General features: G+C 45.7%; 1 protein-coding gene across 1 annotated transcript in view; it reads left to right on the top strand.

The window, feature by feature from the left end:
* The window catches only part of STAB2 (stabilin 2), a 270,647-nt gene that overhangs the window by 219,474 nt on the left and 29,889 nt on the right, over window positions 1-21,284 (top strand). Inside the window, exons 57-61 of the mRNA XM_030214413.1 lie at window positions 577-681; window positions 8,731-8,838; window positions 10,795-10,988; window positions 12,196-12,337; window positions 16,384-16,517. Coding sequence (XP_030070273.1) covers window positions 577-681; window positions 8,731-8,838; window positions 10,795-10,988; window positions 12,196-12,337; window positions 16,384-16,517 — 683 coding nt within the window. The remainder of the gene's footprint in view (window positions 1-576; window positions 682-8,730; window positions 8,839-10,794; window positions 10,989-12,195; window positions 12,338-16,383; window positions 16,518-21,284) is intronic.

Below are 21,284 nucleotides of genomic sequence, written 5' to 3'. Positions count from 1 at the left end.
ACCATTTCATCCCTTACCTCAGGCAGCAGATTGCCTTGAGGCACCCCACATAGAAGGAATGCACTGCTGAAGGTTTCCCTAGGGCACCTGATACTGTTAGGCCAGCCCTGCAACAACCTTTCTCAGTATGTTGCTTGCCTGAGAAAACATGAGTGGCAGAGAGAATACTACTGTGAGATACACAATGCAATTATCTATGATAGCCATAGGTGCCAACTCGAGCACCCCCAATATTTCACCCACCGGAAGTTCGTTCCCTCCCTCCGGGTTCCAGGGTCCCCCCCCCCCCCCCTCCGAGTTCCAGGGTCATCGTCCCTCCCTCCCTCCCTCCCTCCAAGTTCCAGGCCCTCTCCCTCCGAATTTTAAAAGTCATCTTGACTTACCTCATCGGGGTTACGGCAGCCGGCAGCAGCAGTAAAAAGCGTGAAGGATCTGCCCTTACTGCACTTTTCCCTTCTCTCTCTCTCAGCTCTGGTCCTGCCCTCATTTCCTGTTTCCGCAAGGGACAGAAGAAGAAAGAAACGCAATTTCTTGTTGTTAAATTTCTTTAACGAAATAACCTGTCTTGTCTTGTAGCCTGTGAATGCACCACGAATGGACAATGCGATGAAGGCTCCACTGGCTCAGGAGACTGCACCTGTGAAACTGGATGGACTGGAAGACTCTGTGAAACAAAATTAGGTTCTGGCTTTTTTTTTTTTTTTGCATGAAAATGACAACAAACGAAACAGTATTGCAACATCCTTCAAATGTATGTAACTAAAACCTTCAGAAGAGTGCTAGATTGGCTGAAAGGACTAAGAGGTTCATATGTTGTGGAATTTAGCAAAAATAAAGGGATTTATCAAAGTGTCATTGACAGTGGCATGGCCACAGGTGGGCCAGGGCCCACCCACTTAGGGCTCAGGCCCACCCAACAGTAGCACACGTTTAGCGGTAGCTTGTAGGGATCCCAAGCTCCGCCAGCTGAAGACTTCCCCCTAATGGTAATGAAAATGCTACTGTTCATGATACTGGCACTTGCACAGTTTTCAGTGCATGCCTGCTGTAGACTGCTAAGATGGAAAGGAGTGTTTTTTGTTTGTTTTATTTGTATCCCGTGCTTTCCCACTCATGGCAGGCTCAATGTGGCTTAGGTACTTATTTGTACCTGGGGCAATGGAGGGTTAAGTGACTTGCCCAGAGTCACAAGGAGCTGCCCGTGCCTGCAGTGGGAATTGAACCCAGTTCCCCAGGACCAAGTCCACCACACTAACCACTAGGCCACTCCTCCACTAGCAACATTCCATATAGAAGCCTGCCCTTGCAGCCGCGCAGGCTTCTACATGGAATGTTGCTACTGGAATAGCAACATTAACATTTCATGTAGAATCTCCAATAGTAGCAACATTCCATGTAGAATCTGAAATAGGGAAAGGGAACTGGGACTTGATATGCTGCCTTTCTGTGGGGTTTACATAGTATATACAGGTACTTATTTGTACCTGGGGCAACGGAGGGTTAAGTGACTTGCCCAGAGTCACAAGGAGCTGCCTGTGCCTGCAGTGGGAATCGAACCCAGTTCCCCAGGACCAAAGTCCACCACTCTAACCACTAGGCCACTCCTCCTCCAGCCAGCTGAGATATTTTTTGGGTGGTAGTGGGGGAGGAGGGGAGAACACTTAGTACCCACCCACTTCTTGCTTAGGCCCACCCAAAATCTGTTGCCTGGCTATGCCCCTGGTCATTGAAACTGTTAAAAACTAGCATGACTTAAAGGAAAAGCACCAAACTACTCATGCACAGATCGTACTCAACCGAATAGTGATTTAAACTCAAATATGAATCCGGTGCTCTACTATGCTAAATCTTACTGAAATAAACACTTCCCCCCCCCCCCCCCACCCACCCCCAACATTCAAACATATTTAACCAACCAGAAATGACCACTGACCGGTTAAATAGCATTTCAGCACCTAACCATGAATATTCAGTGCAAGATAACCGGTTATTTCTGCTGAATATTTGCGATCTTTGCCGAAAAGTTAACCAGCTATATCGCACGATAACTGGCGATATTTAGCAGTGAACAGCTATATTTAGCAGGCAAATCATACTGCATAAATAGTCCTATCTTTGTCCACTATTAATTAAGTTAAGCGCCAGACAAAAAAAGTGGATATTCAGTGCCAGTCACCAGAAACAGTTTGGCATTGAATATCTGGGATCAGCACTGGCAGTGGCATTTATGCGGGCTACATCCCACCGGCTAAATATCGACCCTTTGATCTCTGATTTCAGGTTGCTTCTTTTATTATTTATGTTAAAGCTCTATTCGGCCAAATAATATTTTTCATTATTCATATTCAGTACAGCTCTAGCAAAGATAGCCACTTTATAAAGCTAATGAATATTTAACATGCATATAGAACTCATCTTTTCCTTTCCTTTTGAATTCTTTTGGCTTTTTTTTTTCTCTCTCAGCAGATTTATTCTGCGCCTTTAAGGTTGTAGTCTTAATGGTAACCAGTGCTAGAATCCTGGTGCCATGACCCTCCATTTGCAACTACCCAGAATCTTTCTATTTTATGTCTTCTTAGGGGCGCAGCCAGATCTGTTATTTTGAGTGGGCCCAGAGTTAAGAACGGTGGGCTTTCCAAAACTCCCCTCTCCCCCTTTTGTCCTACATCTCTCTTTCTCCTCCACTCCCTCCTCTCTGAAACCCCCTTCCCTGCTCAACTGCAGCACCTTCGCTGGCGGCAACAGCGATGTACATCCACTGCTTGCACTAGCCCCTCAGGCGGTGGGTGGAGGGGCAAATGCCAGATCTGGGGATGGAGGAGGGGGAGTGAGGGGAGTGATGCAGCCACCATACTTAGGGGCCCTTTTACTAAGATGCGTAGGTGTCTATGCGCGTACAACATGCATCAAATTAGAACTACCGCCTGGCTACCGCAGTAATTTTAATTTTGATGAGAGTCCAAAATGCGTGGCAGAAAATCATTTCTATTTTCTACTGTGTGGCGCTAACTGGGCAGTAATTGGCAGTGTATGCGCCAGGGGCATAGCTACATGGGGCCATGGGGGCCTGATCCCCCCAGATTTGGCCCTGGCCCCCGCTGACCCTTTCGACCCCCCCTTCCTGCTGCCGCTAACCCTGCCCCGCTGCCACCATCGGCTACCTGTGTTGGCGGGGGTCCTGAACCCCCGCCAGCCGAAGTCCTCTTCAGCCGGTCTCTGGGCCGGCGCGTTGCTGCAGCTGATGTGGAAGCCTAGGATTCTGTTTCTTCTGTGTGAGTCGTCCTGACATCCTGCACGTTGAACGTCAGGACGACTCACACAGAAACAGAATCCTAGGCTTCCACATCAGCTGCAGCAACACGCCGGCCCGGAGACTGGCTGAGGAGGACTTCGGCTGGCGGGGGTTTGGGACCCCCGCCAGCACAGGTAGCCGATGGTGGCAGTGGTGGCGGGGGACTCGGGGAGGGTTGGCAGCAGCGGGAAGGGGGGTCTACTACTACTACTACTATTTAGCATTTCTATAGTGCTACAAGGCGTACGCAGCGCTGCACAAACATAGAAGAAAGACAGTCCCTGCTCAAAGAGCTTACAATCTAATAGACAAAAAATAAAGTAATCAAATCAATTAATGTGAACGGGAAGGAAGAGAGGAGAGTAGGTGGAGGCGAGTGGTTACAAGTGGTTACAAGTCAAAAGCAATGTCAAAGAGGTGGGCTTTCAGTCTAGATTTAAAGGTGGCCAAGAATGGGGCAAGACGTAGGGGCTCAGGAATTTTATTCCAGGCGTAGGGTGCAGCGAGACAGAAGGCGCGAAGTCTGGAGTTGGCAGTAGTGGAGAAGGGAACAGATAAGAAGGATTTATCCATGGAGCGGAGTGCACGGGAAGGGGTGTAGGGGAGGACGAGTGTGGAGAGATACTGGAGAGCAGCAGAGTGAGTACATTTATAGGTTAGTAGAAGAAGTTTGAACAGGGTCGAAACGGGAGGGGCGCCGGGGGGGGGGGCTAAAATGTGCTCCCTCACCTCGGGTTCTGGCCCCCCTCCCACTGAAGTCTGGCTACACCCCTGGTATGCGCACAGACGATTACTGCCCGGTTAACGTGTGAAACCTCACCGCTAAGTCAATGGGTGGCAGTAAGGTCTGAGGCCCAAAATGGACGTGCACTGGTTTTTATTTTGCCGCACATCCATTTTCGGCAAAAAAAGGCCTTTTTTGCCAGAGCGCTGAAAAATGAACCTGCACGCGTCCAATACATGCGCCTACACCAGCGCAGGCCATTTTTTGGTGCGCCTTAGTAAAAGGACCCCTTAGTCTAGTCAGCACAGTAACATTCCTTCAGCTGGGGCTGTGCAATCATAGTCCCAAAATTTGGCTCATAGGTGTCACCAGAAGCCATGTAAGCTGCCTTTGACAGATCCCTAGCTGGCCCAAGAAGCAGAGGACCCAACTGGAGGATTAACCCAGGGACCTTCCAAAAAAAAAAAAACCCACTACCACTGAGCCACTAAGCCAGCCCAAACATTCATTTGAAAATTCTACAGAGGTTTCTTTTTACCCACAGCAAAGTCAGACCCAAAACCATTTTACTTCAATTTTTATTACTTTTTTTTTCAATTTCAAGTAAACAAAATGAAACCAGCTACAAACAACTCAAAATAGAAGATATATGTGGATATCTAATAAATAACTCCCTCCTTTCCCTTCCCCTCCCTCAAATTCCTTGTGCTTATACACAGGCTAGTATGTGTCCATTATGAAAGTATATTAATAACTCTATTTTTACCTCTGCAAGGGGTGACTTTTTTATTTGTGACTAGTAGAAAAGGCCCGTTTCAGGCACAAATAAAAAGGGGCGCTAGCAAGGTTTTCCTCCCCCCCCCCCCCCAGTTCCAGACCCCCCTCCCTCCATCTGAATTCCAGACCCCACCTCCCTCTCTCCCTCTTGATTTGTAGAGCCCACCACCCTGCCTTCCGATTTGTAGACCCCCTTCCCTCTGATTTCCAGACCCCCCCCCTCAGAGTTCCTGACCCCTGGACCCCCCTGTCACGACCCTCTTGAGCCTCCCTTCCCGCCTCCAAACCTCCCCCGCCGCCGTCACGTACCTGTGCTGGCGAGGGACCACAACCCCCGCCAGCCGAAGTCTCCTCTTCTTGGCCGTGCGACGTAGAGGAATGACGTGACCAAGTTGGAATCAGTTTGTGCTCGTGCGTCTGACGTCTGACGCACGCACACAAACAGATTCCAACTTGATCACGTCCCCTGAGTTTTCTGCATAATGTGTCCAGTGACGTCAGCTGGGGCGTCGGAGCCCAAAGTTACAGACACAGGCAGCCAGGCTCAGAACATTGGAGATGAGTATTATTATATAGGATGTTTAATATTCAGTCTGAGTAGTGAGTTTATAGCTAAGTGAAATACCCTCATTGCACCTCAGCACTATCCAAGGAATTGTCATCAGATATTGGACACACATGTGCGAAAGGCAAGTCTACAAACTAAGCGCCCACTCTTGCACGCCCCTTGTGCTCGTAAATATCTAGAATACTAGCACTGAGGTACATAAGTGCATGCTTTCCCACAAAAGTGCCAGCGGGCAGGGCTGGTCTTAGCAAGTGCGGGGCCCTGTGCAGACCAATTTGGTGGGGCCTCATCCTAGCCCCGCCCTAGCTCCGCCCCCACCCTAGCTCCACCCCATTCATAAGATTATTCCATTTTTAGAAATTTTTTTTATTTATGAAATTTCAAATAAAGACAAATGAAGCTAAACTTGTACAAAAAAACTGATTGAAATAATAAGCACAATGCTATCATGAAACCCCCTCCCCAGAAGTGGAGTGGCCGAGCCACGGGATCATCATGAATGATGCGGACGGTCATCTGAGGCGAGCGGAGGTCAGAGCAGAGGCAGAGCGGGGCCCCCTTAGGCGCGGGGCCCTATGCGGCCACCTTGGTCGCCTCTGCCTAAGACCGGCCCTGCCAGCGGGACCCTCAAGTGCTGTTCTGTAATGGTGCACCTAACTTACAAACTGCGTAAATAACTCCTGCACAACTGTGCAACATAGAATTTGTGCAAAATTCCACAGCTCAACAAAGTGCTGTGCAGAATTAAATGAAGGCACCAGTAATAGCTACTGGCCTCAGTCTCTCTCCCCCTCCCCCCACAGAGACTGCATGGCAAGAGGAAGAGGAAGCGAATGGCTGCACATCAGGCCGCTTCCTCCCCCTGTGCCGACCTAGGGCTAGATGCACTAAAAAATCGTTAGAGCCCTTCCCTTACCGATTCCCTTAGCGAATCGATAAGGAACGGGCATGCATTAAGGAAAGGGAATGCAAATGAGCTGCTCGTTGTAGCTCACTTGCATTCTCTGTTCCATCGGTAAACAGTCAGCCAGTTGGACGGTCGAGCATGCGCAGAGCAGCCAAGCGTTATTCTGGCTGCTCTGCGCATGCCAAATACGCCTCCCTGTGCCGCCTGAAAGGAAGACGCCGCGCTGCTCACCTCCTCCACGGCGTGCTGCAAGAAGGCTCCGATCCTAAGGAGAGTGCAGTTGAGGACGCCCATCAAAAAAGATGTCCTTTTTGGCCATCATCCCCCCCCCCCCCCCCCCCCCCCCGTAATAATAAAAACGTCCTTTTTGGATGTGCTTCACTCAGCTGAGAGACCTGGAAGTCTCTGAGCCAATCACAACACGTTTACTTTTATAGAAGTTTTTCAATCCCGCGCAGCCCCAACGAGAGGTACAGACCTCTCGTTAGATTTTCCAGCGTTATGGCAATCGGAAAACGGTAGTGCATCTCATTACAATAGGGTTTCTATACAATTTGCTCATCTGCATTCCATTTTCGTTAGCTGCTACCGTCATCGGAAAATGGCTCGGAGAAACCTTTAGTGCATACTACTTGCTCGTTAATGGCTTGTTAAGTTTAGTGCATCTGGCCCCTAGACCTGGGCTGTACAGGCCTACAGAGAATGGGGGTTGGGGTCCGGCAAGGCGAGGAGTTCAGAAGAGGCTGCAACAGGAGGGGAGCAGAACGGGGGCCTTGGATCACGGAGGGCAGTGAGTGAAGGGCCACATGAAGATGGCTAGAAAATTTTCATTTCGTCATCTCTCTGGTGACAAATGGGAAGGTGGGGGGGGGGGGTGAATCCCCATACAAAATGGAAATTCCCCTAAATGACACAGGAAGTGGCATGAACTGAAAAATTTCTGACTGCCTACCCCTAGTAATTATTTATATGTCATGGTCGGGGCTCTCAGCGAGGGCCATAAACAGATCTATGTCCTGTGTGTGCAGAACCAGTGGAAGGATATCAGGAACCTGAGACAAATCTTTGGTCTTACACCCTACCCCCATCCCCCACCTGTTACAACCTATCTACAAGCAGCTGGACAGGAAGAAGGGGTCTTTAATATCTCCAAGGTTCTGGGGGTAGCAAGCAGGTTAGGGTTACCATTCATCCCTCCCTTGGAGGCCTTACACCAGACTCCACTGCAGCTTGGCTTCTGTGGCCAGCAGGAGGAAGGGTGTTGAATAGTATGTAAGTTTCCTCAGTGCACGGAGCCAGTCTCGCAGTATGAGCCGCAGGATTCGCTGCTCATATCAGGAGACTGAACCTGTGCTGCAGAGGAAGCTGCACTAGTAAGGAGCCTATTTCCTGCCTGCCATGGGGGCCAAGCCACTTGGGAGGGCAGATATTTAAAATACTTGCTCACTGCCTTTTACTGTCCCCAGAATCTCGACATTCTAGGCAACCATTTAGTTTGCCTATTGGAAACACCCTGTGCATCTACATAGCACTGGGTACATCCAATACTACTACTACTACTTAACATTTCTAAAGCACTACTAGGGTTACGCAGCGCTGTACAATTTCACAAAGAAGGACAGTCCCTGCTCAAAGGAGCTTATAATCTAAAGGACAAAAAATGTGCAATCAATCAATTTGGGGCAGTCTAGATTTCTTGAATAGGGGTATAATGGTTAGGTGCCGAAAGCGACATTGAAGAGGTGAGCTTTGAGTAAGCATTTGAAGATGGGCAGGGAGGGGGCTTGGTGTATGGGCTCAGGAAGTTTATTCCAAGCATAGCGTGAGGCAAGGCAGAAAGGGCGGATCCTGGAGTTGGCGGTGGTGGAGAAGGGCACTGAGAGGAGGGATTTGTCCTGTGAGCGGAGGTTTCGGGTAGGGGCGTAAGGGGAGATGAGGGTAGAGAGGTAATGAGGGGCTGCAGATTGAGTGCATTTGTAGGTTAGTAAGAGAAGCTTGAACTGTATGCGGTATCTGATCGGAAGCCAGTGAAGTGACTTGAGGAGAGGGGTGATATGAGCATATCGGTCCAGGCGGAAGATAAGACGCGCAGCAGAGTTTTGAACGGATTGAAGGGGGGATAGATGGTTAAGTGGGAGGCCAGTAGGTTGCAGTAGTCAAGGCGAGAGGTAATGAGAGAGTGAACGAGAGTTCGGGTGGTGTGCTCAGAGAGGAAAGGGCGAATTTTGCTGATGTTATAGAGGAAGAAGCCACAGGTCTTGGCTGTCTGCTGGATATGCACAGAGAAGGAGTGCTTTAGAAATATTAGTAGTAAAATTTTCATGAGATATATTTGCATAAAGTAAGCCAAAGACTTGTTTACCCTGAATAACCAATCTTTTGCGGCACTTGAGGACCAGAGTTAAGAACCTCTGTGTTAGAGTTGAAGCATGATTTGCCATCTGTGTTTCCATTCTTCACAGATTTACCACCTGTTTGCTCTCCTGCTTGTTCTGAAAATGCTATTTGTAAGAAAGGGAATGTCTGCGAATGTAAGAAACGATATGAAGGAGATGGAATAACATGTACAGGTAAATTTAGTTCACTAAAGACGCTTATTTAGACACTCATAAACTGCCACTTAAACATTTTTCTTGCATAAACGTCTATATTCCAATTTTACAGGGTGAGGATGTGCATGTCTAAAGCTGAAAAACACGCAAATGGCAAGGTAGCATGGTCTGGGCGTGTTTTGAGTTCCCATTTCAGAAGGGGAATTTGGGATGTACACCTACTACCTGGGAAGTCCAGGTTCCAGAAAAGAGCTCCTATTGAGCAACACTACAGAGATTACGACAGGTCACCCCCTTAACTCCCCAATGCTTGATGTCCCATCCCCCGTTCCCTCGCTTCCCCCCCCCCCCCCCAAGGAATACCAGGCTCTATGATAGTTCTGGTTGCCATGTCTCAAAAAAGATATAGCAGAATTAGAAAAGGTTCAAAGAAGAGTGACCAAAATGATAAAGGGGATGGAACTCTTCTCATTTGAGGAAAGGCTAAAGAGGTTAGGGCTCTTCAGCTTGGAAAAGAGATGGATGAGGGGAGATATGATTGAGGTCTACAAAATCCTGAGTGGTGTAGAACGAGAAGAAGTAAATCGTTTTTTTTACTCGTTCCAAAAGTACAAAGACTAGGAGACACTCGAGGAAGTTACATGGAAATACTTTTAAAACAAATAGGGGGAATTATTTTTTCACTCAACAAATAGTTAAGCTCTGGAACTCTTTGCCGGAGGATGTAGTAACAGTGGTTAGCATATCTGGGTTTTAAAAGGGTTTGGACAAGTTCTTGGAGGAAAAGTCCATAGTCTGCTATTGAGACAGACATGGGGAAGCAACTGCTTGACCTGGATTGGTAGCATGGAATGTTGCCACGATTTGGGTTTCTGCCAGGTACTTGTGACCTGGCTTGGCCACTGTTTGGAAACAGGATACTGGGCGAGATGGACCATTGGTCTGACTCAGTATGGCTACTCTTATGTTCTAAGAAAAATAAAAGTTCTTCTCCCCGATATTCAAAGGCACTTAACCGGCCAAGATCGGCATCTAGCAGGTTAAATGCCAGATAGCCAGCTATCTGCCGATATTCAGCGGGATATGGCCACCTATGTCCCGCTGAGTACTGCCAGCGGATAGCCAGTTATATCAGGCAATATAACTGGCTATCCGCTGATTTTTGGCCATATTTGGCTGTGTGCAAGGCAGTCCTATTGGTGGCTGGTTTGACTTTGACTGGTCAGTGCTGGATATCGCCTTGGCCTGTCAAAGTCAAACTGGCCAAAAGTAAAGTGGATAATCAATGCCAGTCACCGGAAACAGCCCGGCAATGAATATCCAGTTTTAGCGCTGACCACAGGAGTTAGCCTGGCTAACTCCCGTGGTCTGAATATCAGCCTCTGTTTCTAAAATGGCTAAGACAAATGTTTATGTTCAGCCACATAAAGGTTTCTGTTGCTATAAGTACCCATTGTGACCCGTTGATATTTTAGAGGTTTATTTTTTTTAATGGATGCTCATGCTACATGTAACCAAGCGCATAAACATCCAGTTCTCCAAGTATTGTAAAATTGGCTCAATGTCGGCAGATCCTGTTCTAAAATACCATCGCAACATCAAATGTCCCAATCTGGCTGTCTAATTTCCTATTTGAGTGTCCTTTCCACATTCTTGCAGATTTTGCATAACAAGGTATTACGTTAACAATAAGACCTGAAGATCAATGTTCAGTTCTACCCGTCATAATGCCTTGGGCAACTTGTCTAGCTTCTGCCGATCAATTTATTTAGACAAGGAAGGAAATCCTTAAGCAAATTTTTGTAGGTAGATTTTACAATGAGAATCATGGCTTGTTCTGGGTGTGAAAATATAGCAAAGTGTTGATTTTACGAAAAGGCATCAATTCCCTAAATTATTACAATATACTTATAAACAATGGTTGAAGTTTATGAAGAACTTCCAAAGGTTTACACTTAATTTTCTATTTTTCAGTTGTAGATCTTTGCAAGGACAACAATGGTGGTTGTGCAGTAACTTCAAAATGTACTCAGCTTGGTGTAAAAGTGACTTGCACCTGCCAAAAGGGATATAAAGGGGATGGCTATGTATGCATGGCTGTAGACCCTTGTGTTGATGGGCAGAGTGGTGGCTGTCATGAGCATGCCGTGTGTATAATGACTGGACCTGTAAGTGTCACAAGTCTACTCTTATTCAGAAGAAATTTCATATTTTAACCTGATAGCCTCCGTTTTGAAGAATGAAGTGAAAATTTTGCTCTAGTTCAGTTCCAGTGTAATAACTGCTTCAGATGGGGCCAATTCAATGGCTAAATGGTATGCACTGCTATAGGGAAGGTCCAGATTTGAATCCTAAGCTAGGTGCCCACACCCTGCCCTGCACTTTTCCATACTTTGAATCCCAATCCCTCCCTCAGGCATCTTCATGTATATCTACACATCTCCTGAGCTTCACATCATGCATCTGACAAAGTAGAATCTGGTCCTTGAAAGCTCATGCCTAGAGGGCAACTGAATTTCAGTTTCACCACTGAAACTGTCCCATTATCCATTGTCAGCCATGCCAAAAAATGTACTTCAAAGTTTTAGACCATTTTTTTGGCTTTGGCCAAAACACACTGGCTCCCAGACCCTCGCCCCCCCCCCCCCCCCCCCCCCCGGCCCCTACAGTTACTCCTGTCCATGCCAATTCCACTTTCAAAATGGCTACCGTGACCTCTTACTCCAGTCTTGTTAGAGGTCATGGTAGCCATTTTGAGAGAACAGCCAGCAATGGCAGGCACAACTGGGGATTGCTCCTGCCCTGATTACACCCTTAAACCACCAGGGATTTTAAGGTAAGCTCTGGGTGGGGGGGCTATGGGTGGGTGGCTAGAGTGAAGGCACGTTGGGGGGGGGGGTCCAGTAGTTGGGAGCAAGGGTGCTAACTATATATTGGGGCACTCTTGGAGGGTGGGAACATGGGACTGTTTCTGGGTAGTTTTGGTTTTAGTTTGGCTCAAAACAAGGCAGCTAGTTTTGGAGGTAATTTTAGTTTCAGCCACAGTTTCAGTTTTTGCTGAAACCAAAAAAAACCCCAGTTTCAGTCAGGATTTACTCATGCCTAATTAAACTGGCTATTCTATAAAAATGCCACCTACCTGCCTCTGTCAATATTTCAAGCCAGGTTCTGCCCCTCAGATCAATCAGAGCTAGCATCATTCTACCGAGAGTAAAATCTGACAAACCGGAAGAATTGTTTGATCAATTTGCTTTTCTTACATTGGGAAAGTAGAATAATGTGCAGCAGATCTTCTCAAGCTCCTATTTTCTGGATAATGCTAGAGACTGTGCTTTGATGATTTTCCATCCTCCCCTTGTTCATCTGCTTTCCTAGGGAAAACGCAGATGTGAGTGCAAAGATCACTACATCGGCGATGGGGTGAATTGCGTGGTGAAAGAACTTCCCATCGATCGCTGTTTGCTAGAAAATGGGCTGTGCCACTCAGATGCTGACTGCAAGGATCTCCACTATCAAGGTCAGTAGTTCCACGGTTAACGAACTGGTTAGATTGAAAGCAGGGATATCCTGTCTTTCATCTTAAACTCCAAATCAAAACCAGGAAAATATACCCAATTCAATCATTAAAAAGGAGCACCCTCAGAAACTTGAGCACCCACGTGGTAGTCTTACAAGACCACTAGGGTGAGATATTGCAGTTCATTCATTGGGTCGTTCACTCCTATTGTGGTACTTTTGTGCAATAATGTGCTTTTCTTATGTGCTAAGTGCAACTGTGCATCCCTTAAAATACTAATCAAACAAATGCACTGTCAATAACCAACTCAGCCAGCCTAAATCTTCAATCAAAGCAAAAGTCTAACAATAATAATTGTAAATATTTTCAATTATCTCATAATGCCCTGTACCAGTATACACCAAATACTAAGGGCTCCGATGTCCAAATCTCTTTCAAGTTGTAAAGACAAGACTGCTCTCTCCTGTTATAAATGATACACTCAACACCACGGGTTTCAGATTAACTTTCCTCAGGGAGTTGGGTTAGGGCTGTCCTCCCTTGACTTCTTTACCGCACTAGTTGAAAGGAGTGTCTTGTCTCACTGTCAATCCTGCATAGTAAGGTTGAGTGCAGTGCTTATATTGAGTGCCTAGAGCAGGGCTTCTCAACCCAGTCCTTGGGGCACACCAAATCCCTTTGGGTTTTCAGGATATCCACCATGAATATGCATGAGATAAGTTGGCATGCATTTCCTCCTTGGTATGCTAATCTATCTCATGCATATTCATGGTGGATATCCAGAAAACCCAATGGGACTTGGTGTGCCCTGAGGACTGAGTTGAGAAGGCCTGGTCTAGAGGACACCTATGTAGCACCTATTCTATAAAGGAAAGTAGGCACCTATCTTTCTGTACAGAACACTAGCTTAACAGGTAAAATACTGTATGTAACTATAATTTAGGCGTAAGCTCTTGCTTGCCTCCTTACTTTCTTATTTAGGGGCCCTTTTACCAAAGATTAGTGGGTGCTAATGGAATTAGTGCATTATAAATGCTAAGAAGCCTATTTTATATCTGGGGGCTTCTTAGTATTTAGCATGCTAAGCTTTAGGGGTCCTTTTACTAAGCTGCAGTAAAAATTGGCTTGCGATAGTGTAGGCGCATTTATTGGGCGCGCGCTGGGCTAGTTTTTATCACATCTACAAAAAATGGGGGTTTTTATAATAGTCTAAATACTACTCAGAAGCATGTAGATTATCACTTCATTCGTAAATCAATCAAAAATATGAGATATCTACAGTTGACGATGTAGTAGAATTGTCTAAGGAGGAAAAGCCTCAAATAAACGTTAGGACACTCCATTGTTAATATAGTAATTAACTTAAGGGAGGCCAACACATTCATCACCGGCTGAAAAACCTCCTGCTTATGCTTTTACTAACTCTTCAGAAAAGCTGTTAGATTTAAATGTAAAAAAAAACACTTAAGACTTATCTTTCAAGTCACCCAGTAGTCTGCTGAATCTCTAACCACTAACCACGGCCCAACTTTGGCCAAGATTTCGACTCCTGCATCAGGGTCCGCGGTGTACAAAAACTGGGATTTTCAGTGCTGAAAAACCGCCCCCACCGCCCCACCCTCGGTATGCCGCTGTGCCCAAACAGACTAATCATAATGCTCTGCATCTCAGGCAGTACGTTGTTCTGATATAAAGAGGGCAATTTTCAAAAGCCATTTACCCAGCTATTTGCCTTGTATGCAGGTAAAAGTACGTGTTTTCTGAAGCAACTTTAACACGCATTTTCATGGAGGCCTTCCTGGGCCTAGGTTAGGTCAGGAGAGGCAACAATACATGTACCTTTGACCAGAAAAAGTACCCATAGGAAATGCAACTGAAGATTCAATTCAATAGGAAAAGTATGTTTTCCCTTTAAGAACTGGTGCAAAGTACCTGTGGACTCTGCACTTACCCGCATAGTTTTGAAAATTGCCCTAGTCAAATGACGGCAAACATTCCACCCAATATTCAAAGCAATTTAACCAGGCTGAAGAGTCTCCTGCCCGGTTAAATCACTTGTGACCCCCTAAGCACTGATATTTAGCAGCACTTAAAAGACAGTGCCACTGAATATTGCCACTATCTGCCCCTGTATTGTCTGGTTACTACTGGGGCAGTCTGTGGGCAGAATGGAGAAGCCAGTACTTAGCTGGTTAGCAGCGATATTCACACTACTAAGTGGTTAAGTCAGTCACTAAAGATAGGACAGCAAAAATGCTGCCCTAACTTTAGCCACAGAAGTAACCGAGCATCGGTCTGAGTAGTGGCTGGTGGTGGCCAGTTAACCTCTGGGTACCACCTTTGGTTTTGTGGTGCTCCCACCTTCCCAAACCCCTCCCTCCTTCCCCCAAAACAAACCTAGGTCTGGCTCAAGCTCCCACCCCTACCCCCTTAGGCCTTCCTGCACCTACCTGGAAGCTCCCTGGTGAATATCGTAAGACTGCCAGTAGGGTTCATGGTGGCCATTTTGAGGCTAGACCCACAACGGCAGGATTGAGTGGACATTGCTCCTACCTATATGCCCCCCCCCTAGATGTCCAGGGAGCTTCAAGGTAGGCTGAGGGAATCTACTGGGGTGGGGGGTGGGGCTAGGGGCTTGGGCTGGCCCTAGTGCTTGTTTCAGGGGGAAGGAGATAGACTGGAGGGAGGGGAATCGGAGAAGCTGAGTCACCTCTTTCCTATTATGTGGGCCCCCGCCAATATTCAGCCAGGGCCTACATCACTGTGTAATGTGTGCCCTGGCTGAATACTGGACAAGGCTGGGGACAGAGCAGAAAATTAAATGGATAGCGGCAACATTCTGTCACTATCTATACTTAATTTAGTTTTTAATTTAGGTGTTTTACTTGTCTTTACAGAAATGCCCAAGATAGGTTACAAAACAAACATTTATAAAATCAATCAATACAATACTCAAAAAATAAACAAAAATATACAGATAGCAATAACATAGCAGAACAAATTAGTCATTCACAACACATTACAGGTCCATCATCATCAAATGGTTCAGCGATTGCCAATGCGGAAACGGGAGCTAAAACTTTATGCAGATAAGACATCCATATAAAGTTAGACCGATACCACCGGTACAAATGTTGTATAGATATTTTTTTATATTTTTTGTTACATTTGTACCCCACACTTTCCCACTCATGGCAGGCTCAATGCGGCTTACATGGGGCAATGGAGGGTTAAGTGACTTGCCCAGAGTCACAAGGAGCTGCCAGTGCCTGAAGTGGGAATCAAACTCAGTTCCTCAGGACCAGAGTCCACCACCCTAACCACTAGGCCACTCCTCCACTGTTGCTACTATTGGAGATTCTACATGGAATGTTGCTATTCCACTAGCAACATTCCATGTAGAAGTCGGCCCTTGCAGATCACCAATGTGGCCGCACAGGCTTCTGCTTCTTTGAGTCTGACGTCCTGCACGTACGTGCAGGACGTCAGACTCACAGAAACAGAAGCCTGCGCAGCCTTCTACATGGAATGTTGCTAGTGGAATAGCAACATTCCATGTAGAATCTCCAATAGTAGCAACATTCCATGTAGAATCTCCAATAGTATCTATTTTATTTTTGTTACATTTGTACCCTGTGCTTTCCCACTCATGGCAGGCTCAATGCGGCTTACATGGGGCAATGGAGGGTTAAGTGACTTGCCCAGAGTCACAAGGAGCTGCCTGTGCCTGAAGTGGGAATCAAACTCAGTTCCTCAGGACCAAAGTCCACCACCCTAACCACTAGGCCACTCCTCCACTCCATAGTTACTCCATATAGTTACTTGAATATTGCTGCAATGAAGATTTGCCTCAGTAGCTTAATAATAGTGTGCAGATACTATATTAGAAGGAATTAATGACAAACATATCTATAGTGCCTTTGGCATGGTCAGAAGAATTAAGTCTAAAGTGTTTCACTAGCTTTTTTAATTCTTTTTTTTTTTGAATGACGTGTATTTTTACTGATGAATTCAATCCCCCCCACCCCAACTCTCGCCCCCTACAGATACTACCATTGGAGTCTTCCACTTACGGTCTCCCAATGGGCAGTACAAACTGACATATGAAGAAGCAAAGCGAGCCTGCCAAGATGAAGGGGCAACGTTAGCTACGTATAATCAACTGGCCTATTCTCAAAAGGTGACCAGGCTTTCGTTACAGAATAAACTGTGTCCTTAGCATGAAGAATTGCTTTGTATTTCAGTATCCAGTAACAATATTAATCATTGAACTTAAATGAATCAGCAAAATAAATATCATATAGGAATTGCTATTACTTGGGCAATGCCTGTCTCCCATCCAGTAGTGACTGTCTTAAACCTGCCCATAAAGCTGACTAGACAACAGAAGTAGACCTGAACTCTAAGAGTCTAGCCCACTATGATGCTCATAGGTATGCAAACTGTCAGCAGACTCTCCCCTATTCTTATCCCGTAATTTCTTTCTTACCCACCTAAATCCTTCCTCTTGGGTCCAGTATCTCCCAAGCAGAGGAGTAGCCTAGTGGTTAGTGCAGTGGACTTTGATCCTGGGGAACTGAGTTCGATTCCCCCTGCAGCTCCTTATGACTCTGGGCAAGTCACTTAACCCTCCATTGCCCCTGGTACAAAATAAGTACCTGAATATATGTAAACCGCTTTGAATGTAGTTGCAAAGTCCTCAGAAAGGCAATATATCAAGTCCCAGTTCCCTTTCCCTATTTGAGATTCTACATGGAATGTTGAGATTCTGTTGCTACTATTTGAGATTCTACATGGAATGTTGCTATTCCACTAGCAACATTCCAAGTATTAGCCTGCCCTTGCAGATCAGCAACGCGGCTGCGCAGGCTTCTGTTTCTGTGAGTCTGACGTCCTGCACAGAAACAGAAGCCTGTGTGGCCGCATTGCTGATCTGGAAGGGGAGGCTTCTACGTGGAATGTTGCTAGTGGAGGAGTAGCCTAGTGGTTAGTGCAGTGGACTTTGATCCTGGGGAACTGAGTTCAATTCCCACTGCAGCTCCTTGTGACTCTGGGCAAGTCACTAAACCCTCCATTGCCCCTGGTACAAAATAAGTACCTGAATATATGTAAACCGCTTTGAATGTAGTTGCAAAAACCTCAGAAAGGTGGTATACCAAGTCCCATGTCCCTTTCCCTTTCCTTTCCCTTCCCCTCCCTATCCCCCCTTGGGTTGTGGCAACAATTGAAAGCAGGACTCTACAGAAGGGTCTCACACTGGCACTATGACCCTTGCAGCAGCTGAGAAAAGGTAGGGTGGCAGCAGGAGAAAGGTAAGAGAGGGGAAACATGAAACACTGCTGCACCACAAACACCACCCCCCTCACCCAAATGTTCCGTCTCAATTTAAATCAGATCTTAAGACCTTTCTGTTTGCAAACGCCTATGGCTGAATGTTAGCATTCAGGCGATGACCTGGGAATACAATTACCCTTTGTGTTCCCCTCCCCCTCCTTTTCTTGCAGATATTGTAGTTCTCCCCCACTCCTATTGTTACAAGTCAATGTGCCCTCTTCTTTTTCTCTCTAACTTTCTACTTTTAAATTGTAAGCCACTCAGAAATATGCTGATGGGCAGAATAGTAATTTTTTTAAATATGTATTTATATTTTATGCAAACTATACACTTATGTAGGAAAAACGGATCCAATAGTTTTAAAAAAACAAAGAAATATTACATATTTCTAATACAAAAAGAAATTTCCAAACATCCTTCTTAGACCACAAAGTCAGAGATTGTGGCCAAGGAAAAAATAGGAGCTTATATCACTAGGGGAAAAGAAAGAAAATATAAGTACGACCTGTGATTTAACCCCTGTTCAAATATTACGTGGAGGGGCATTGTCAATATGACATCTGTATGGTATACAGCGCTGCGTATGCCTTGTAGCGCTATAGAAATGATAAGTACATAAGTAATGCCATACTGGGAAAAGACCAAGGGTCCATCGAGCCCAGCATCCTGTCCACGACAGCGGCCAATCCAGGCCAAGGGCACCTGGCAAGCTTCCCAAACGTACAAACATTCTATACATGTTATTCCTGGAATTTTGGAGTTTTCCAAGTCCGTTTAGTAGCGGTTTATGGACTTGTCCTTTAGGAAACCGTCCAACCCCTTTTTAAACTCTGCTAAGCTAACCGCCTTCACCACTTTCTCCGGCAACGAATTCCAGAGTTTAATTACACGTTGGGTGAAGAAAAATTTTCTCCAATTTGTTTTAAATTTACTACACTGTAGTTTCATCGCATGCCCCCTAGTCCTAGTATTTTTGGAAAGCGTGAACAGACGCTTCACATCCACCTGTTCCACTCCACTCATTATTTTATATACCTCTATCATGTCTCCCCTCAGCCGTCTCTTCTCCAAGCTGTATAGCCCTAGCCTCCTTAGTCTTTCTTCATAGGGAAGTCGTCCCATCCCTGCTATCATTTTAGTCGCCCTTCGCTGCACCTTTTCCAATTCTACTATATCTTTCTTGAGATGCGGCGACCAGAATTGAACACAATACTCAAGGTGCGGTCGCACCATGGAGCGATACAACGGCATTATAACATCCTCACACCTGTTTTCCATACCTTTCCTGATAATACCCAACATTCTATTTGCTTTCTTAGCCGCAGCAGCACACTGAGCAGAAGGTTTCAGTGTGTTATCGACGACGACACCCAGATCCCTTTCTTGGTCCGTAACTCCTAACGTGGAACCTTGCATGACGTAGCTATAATTCGGCTTCTTTTTTCCCACATGCATCACCTTGCACTTGCTCACATTAAACATCATCTGCCATTTAGCCGCCCAATCTCCCAGTCTCGTAAGGTCCTCTTGTAATTTTTCACAATCCTGTCGCGATTTAACGACTTTGAATAACTTTGTGTCATCAGCAAATTTAATTACCTCGCTAGTTACTCCCATCTCTAAATCATTTATAAATATATTAAAAATCAGCGGTCCTAGCACGGACCCCTGAGGAACCCCACTAACTACCCTTCTCCATTGTGAATACTGCCCATTTAACCCCACTCTCTGTTTCCTATCCTTCAACCAGTTTTTAATCCACAATAGGACATTTCCTCCTATCCCATGACCCTCCAATTTCCTCTGTAGCCTTTCATGAGGTACCTTGTCAAACACCTTTTGAAAATCCAGATACACAATATCAACCGACTCCCCTTTGTCCACATGTTTGTTCACTCCTTCAAAGAATTGAAGTAAATTGGTCAGGCAAGATTTCCCCACACAAAAGCCATGCTGACTTGGTCTCAGTAATCCATGTCCTCGGATGTGCTCTGTAATTTTGTTTTTGATAATAGCCTCTACCATTTTCCCCGGCACCGACGTCAGACTCACCGGTCTATAATTTCCCGGATCTCCCCTGGAGCCTTTTTTAAAAATGGGCGTTACATTGGCCACCCTCCAATCTTCCGGTACCACGCTCGATTTTAAGGATAAGTTGCATATCACTAGCAGTAGCTCCGCAAGCTCGTTTTTCAGTTCTATCAGTACTCTAGGATGAATACCATCCGGTCCAGGAGATTTGCTACTCTTCAGTTTGCCGAACTGCCCCATTACGTCCTCCAGGTTTACCGTGAAGTCAGTAAGTTTCTCCGACTCGTCCGCTTGAAATACCATTTCCGACACCGGTATCCCACCCAAATCTTCCTCGGTGAAGACCGAAGCAAAGAATTCATTCAGTCTCTCCGCTACGTCCTTGTCTTCCTTGATCGCCCCTTTTACCCCTCGGTCATCCAGCAGCCCAACCGATTCTTTTGCCGGCTTCCTGCTTTTAATATACCGAAAAAAATTTTTACTATGTTTTTTTCCCTCTAATGCTATCTTTTTTTCATACTCCCTCTTGGCCTTCTTAATCTGCGCCTTGCATTTGCTTTGACACTCCTTATGCTGTTTCTTGTTATTTTCAGACGGTTCCTTCTTCCATTTTCTGAAGGCGTTTCTTTTAGCCCTAATAGCTTCCTTCACCTCACTTTTCAACCAGGCCGGGTGTCTTTTGGACTTCCGTCTTTCTTTTCTAATTCGCGGAATATGTATGGCCTGAGTCTCCAGGATGGTATTTTTGAACAGCGTCCACGCCTGTTGTACAGTTTTTACTCTCTCAGTTGCCCCCCTAAGTTTTTTTTTACCGTTCTTCTCATTTTATCATAGTCTCCTTTTTTAAAGTTAAACGCTAACGTATTTGACTTTCTGTGTACAGTTACTTCAAGGTTGATGTCAAAACTGATCATATTATGGTCACTGTTATCAAGCGGCCCCAGTACCATAACGTCCCTCACCAGATCATGCGCTCCACTAAGGACCAAGCCTAGAATTTTTCCTTCTCTCGTCGGCTCCTGCACCAGTTGCTCCATAAAGCTGTCCTTGATTTCATCAAGGAATTGTATCTCTGTAGCGTGTCCCGATGTTACATTTACCCAGTCTATATTTGGATAATTGAAGTCACCCATTATTATCACATTGCCCATTTTGTTCGCGTCTCTGATAAGTAGTAGTAGTAGTAGTAGTAAGTTCGACTTTGGACGTTTTTCAAAAACTTCCAAAATCACAATAGCAAAAGAAGGTCATTTTCAAAAAGGAAAAACGTCTATTTTTTGCTTTCGAAAATAGAAGGTTTTGTGATTTGGATGTTTTGTTTTTTGGTCCATTTTCAAATAAAAAAAAAAAGTCCAAGTGCAAAACGCACAAAATGAAGCCATTGGGATGTAGGAGGAGCCAGCATTTTTAGTAGACTGGTCCCCCTGACATCCCAGGAAAGCAATAGGGCACCCTAGGGGGCACTGCAGTGGACTTCGTAAAATGCTCCCAGGTACACATCTCACCATTGCTCCCTTGTCTGCTGAGCCTCCCAAAGCCCACTACCCCCAACTTTACACCACTACCATAGCTCTTACAGGTG

The sequence above is a fragment of the Microcaecilia unicolor genome, chromosome 9 (assembly GCF_901765095.1).
Source record: "Microcaecilia unicolor chromosome 9, aMicUni1.1, whole genome shotgun sequence".
Taxonomy (NCBI): domain Eukaryota; kingdom Metazoa; phylum Chordata; class Amphibia; order Gymnophiona; family Siphonopidae; genus Microcaecilia; species Microcaecilia unicolor.
The sequence above is the reverse complement of the archived record's forward strand: the minus strand, read 5'-3'. Positions and strand labels throughout refer to the sequence as shown.